General features: G+C 37.2%; 1 protein-coding gene across 1 annotated transcript in view; it reads right to left on the bottom strand.

Moving 5' to 3' along the window:
* The window catches only part of LOC125027138 (phenoloxidase-activating factor 2-like), a 5836-nt gene extending 2426 nt beyond the window's left edge, over positions 1 to 3410 (bottom strand). The window contains exons 1-5 of the mRNA XM_047615997.1: positions 3293 to 3410; positions 1427 to 1787; positions 943 to 1169; positions 457 to 605; positions 1 to 291 (exon numbers count right to left, since the gene is read on the bottom strand). The exon at positions 1 to 291 is cut by the window's left edge and continues 1 nt beyond it. Coding sequence (XP_047471953.1) covers positions 1 to 291; positions 457 to 605; positions 943 to 1169; positions 1427 to 1727 — 968 coding nt within the window. The 5' untranslated portion in view covers positions 1728 to 1787; positions 3293 to 3410. The remainder of the gene's footprint in view (positions 292 to 456; positions 606 to 942; positions 1170 to 1426; positions 1788 to 3292) is intronic.
* Positions 3411 to 4119: the final 709 nt, after the last annotated feature.

The following is a 4119-nucleotide window of genomic DNA, read 5'->3' as shown; positions in this document are numbered from 1 at the left end:
TCCTGGTATCTCCCACTGCGGCCGAAGCTGTCCTTGCCCCAGCCGCCGCTGTAGCATAGGGCGCCATCGAAGAACTGGTCGTGCTCGGGAAGGCAGACAGTATCCACGGTGGGGCCCAGGGCAGCGTCTCTCTCAAGGAAGAGGAGGGCCACATTGTAGGCGAGGGTACTACTGTTGAACTGCGGATGGATTTCGACTCGCACCACCGCGATTTCCTGGTACGGGATGGTCTCGGAGGTCGAGCTGAAGTCCCACTCGCCAAGTCGCACCACCAGGTCTTGGGTCTCACGACTGCAGATGACAGATAAGTTATGCACACACGCACACGCAGACATAAAGATATTTTTTTTTTTTTTTGTCTATCTATCTAGTTATCAATATATATGTATATGGACACACACAAACACACATATATCGCAAAATTATATATTCAAGAAAACACGTATTAGAACGCACTCATGCACTTTGTGAGCCGCTGTCATGACGACCCCCGGCCGAACGAGGGAACCGCCCCCAATGTAGCCGTATGCGGGGTCGTCGGCGAACGGCCGGAGTGTTCTGAGGGCGGCCATCCAGGGAAATTGACCAAACTGCGCTTGATTATCCTGTGTGAATACGGCGATTAAGATCCTAGATTTCCTAAATTCCGAAAGCACATTATAATTTTGGGAAGCACTACGTGAATGTTCTATTTTAGGAGAAGCTTTTGTGCCGCTTAATCTATGGTTATAATCAAACTCATGTGATACACAGCAACATGCGCAAGTCCACTGTTTTTTAATGTCCATAATGTCCATGTTCGTAACCTTTACTTCTCTCTCTCTCTCTCTCTCTCTCTCTCTCTCTCCTCCTCCTCCTCCTCCTCCTCCTTCTCTCTCTGCTCCTTATGTATCTATCTAGCCATCCTTCCTTCCCTCCTTATACAACCGCTAATTATCTCACCGGAAATCCCTGGAAATTCTGGATGACTCCATCTTCATTGATCGTCCCACAGCTCGGGGAGTGGGGTCTGGGTGTGGGGGTTGGGACGGCTGTGGGGAAGGGTGAGAGGCAACATACGTCCTGTAAATCGGGACACATTCCATTGTGCCTGAGATTCACGACTCCCACTATACCGGTTAATCTTATATCTCCGACAAGGTTTTCCTTCTGAGGTCCTTCGTGTGGTTCTGTCGGAGGAGAACGCGAGGGTAGTATTAAGCTATCTTTCCACTCTTCTTTTTCGTCTCCTCTATCTTACCATTACTTATACCTTCTGCTTCCCCACTTACTTTTTGTGTTCTCTTATATATCATTATTATTATTGCTATCATTACTACCGCTACTATAAGTGATCACAATATCAGCACTACCATTTTTGTTATAACAATCGCTATCACTATTTAAGTAACCGTAACAACACGAATGTTAACACCAAGCAACTCACCCGCACTGTTATCCGCACACTCCCAATGCTTAACACACCTACATGCCCCAGTGAGAGTAGCATCTGGATCGAAGGATGAAACAGGGGGAAAGGAGGACACACCCGAGGAAAATCCTGGAGGAGAAGAATTAAGCGGCTCTGGAGAAGTATCTTCGACAGGGGAAGAATCCGGGTTGTCGAAGAGGGAAATTAGATGTTCGTCGGAAATGTGAGAGACGTTGACTTGGCGCCTACTAAGTCTTGCGCTGTGTGTTGTCGATGCCAGGAAGAGGCAGAGGAATAATGCCATCGAAGGGTGCATTTTCTCCTCTTTCTTGTTTTCTTTTCGCGTCCCTCGTTACTTTCTTTGTACTTTTTTTTTCTGAGGATGTAAGATACGAAAAATTATTTTCCACCTGAGGTATAGGTAATTAAGGTAACAGTATAGTTGGATAGAAGTACTCATGAACAATGCCAGCAGTATCAATAACTATAGTAATATTACATTGACGGTAATAACAACCATGACGCTGATAATGCAACAACTGCTGCTATCAGTAATACTAAACAAATAATGATGATTATGCGGTCATTAATCAGTTATCGTAATAATCAAGATATAGCAATGATGATAATAAGAACAAACAAGAACAATAAAGCAATTACAGAAATAGTAATAACGATAATGGTCTTAAAAGTATTAGCAAAATTATTAAGTTCTAATTCTAAAGCTATTGAGAATGGCAATAGCAAAATGTTAACACAATAATAATGGTAACCATAATGACGGCAACAACATTAATAAAAGCAATGGTAATGATGATATGATTAATATTGGTAACAATTAGAATGATGGTGACAAGGAGGAAGAGGAGGAGGAGGAAAATGACGATGGTGGAGATGATGAAAGTTGTAATAGTCGTACTAGTGATAATAACAATGACAAGTGATACAAATAATAAATAAATATAATGATGGTGGTTATAATAGTAATGACAAATAATAATAATAATAATAATAATAATAATAATAATAATAATGATAATAAGACAATAATAATAAAAATAGTAATATAACAACAATGATACAAAATGGCAAGAAAACAAAACACATACACTGATCATCATGAATATCCCTTCCATATTCTGTCATAGGGATCAACATTGTCACTGGCATAACGTTTATAAGAATTATCACCATTATCATCCATATTATCATTATCTTCGCAATTATATCAAACTCAAAGAAGAATTTAAAGCACTCAGCACAACCAAAAATAAATGTAATAGAAAACTTTATTCAAACGTATGGATCCTTTAAACCGGGGTCGAGCACCTGCACGCATTAGAAAGACGACCTGGCAACTCACGTACGGTGTTGTCGTCGCTTCGGTTCTGTACAATTCTTTCCTAGAGTCACAGGGTCAAGTACACCGCTTATAACGGGTATGCAGGTTATCGCAACTAACGTATTTATTCCGATAGTATTATATTCTTTTTCATTTATTAACTTTAAACATTCAGGAATGCGTTAGTCGGTGGTGTTTTTGTTCTTGTTGTTGTTGTTATTTATATTATATTTCATACATCAAATTACATCACAAAACGATATTTGTCACAACAAGTATTACAAATGAACAATATGAGGCTCATTTAATGATGGTGTTAATCTAAGCCATGTGAATCAATAAAACACTAAATCAAACGCAGAGTAAATCATATGCACAAACAAGAAATGTTTACTCATCACTAATTTCTGTTTTCTTCAATGCCTAAGAAAATGTGAAATCCAAACACTTACTTATATCAACATTTTCTTTTCAAAATATCGAAGTATACAAATAGGTTGTAATTATTATAGTGAAATGATACTGAAATAGCATCCTACCTTCCTGAGCTTACACTCACAGCAGCTTCTCTTAGCGTTGTGAGTGAGCTACGGCAGACACATGTAGTCAAGAGAACGCTGTTGCCAGTTCACCTAATATAGGTATATTTTCCTGCATCTCTACGTGCAAAACCTGTTTTCTGAAAAGAAGTTCCCTACAGGATTTTTTTATTTTTTATTTTTTTGATGGACAAGAAAGCCTAGTCATCTTTAGGAAAATTCTTATGAACACAAGAACGTTGTGATCAGTTCCACGTAAAAGAAAAAAAAATATATATATATATGAATTTATATATATGTATACACACACACACACACACACACACACACACACACATATATATATATATATATATATATATATATATATATATATATACACACATTTATACGTATGTGTGTGTATTTGTAAACAAATAGTCAATATGCACATAAACATATATATATATATATATATATATATATATATATATATATATATATATATATATACCGTTCCATTGGATCCATCAGCTGCGAGAACCTGCTGCATGGGCAGCTTGTTCCTCACATTCTTTCACCCAGGCATTAACTCTATCTATACGGGAATCAATAATACCAAAGTCGACATCGACGGATGGTGGCCTTCGATACACACACATACACATAAATGTGTGTATGTATATATAAATATATATATATATATATATATATATATATACATATATATTCATACATATATATGTATATAAGTATATACGTATATTTATATTTATAAATATATATATATATATATATATGTATATATGAACTGTACATATGTATACGTATATATTAAATATATATAC

Source organism: Penaeus chinensis, chromosome 7 (genome assembly GCF_019202785.1).
Source record: "Penaeus chinensis breed Huanghai No. 1 chromosome 7, ASM1920278v2, whole genome shotgun sequence".
Taxonomy (NCBI): domain Eukaryota; kingdom Metazoa; phylum Arthropoda; class Malacostraca; order Decapoda; family Penaeidae; genus Penaeus; species Penaeus chinensis.
Note: the sequence above shows the minus strand (reverse complement) of the source record. Positions and strands in the feature narration are given on the sequence as shown.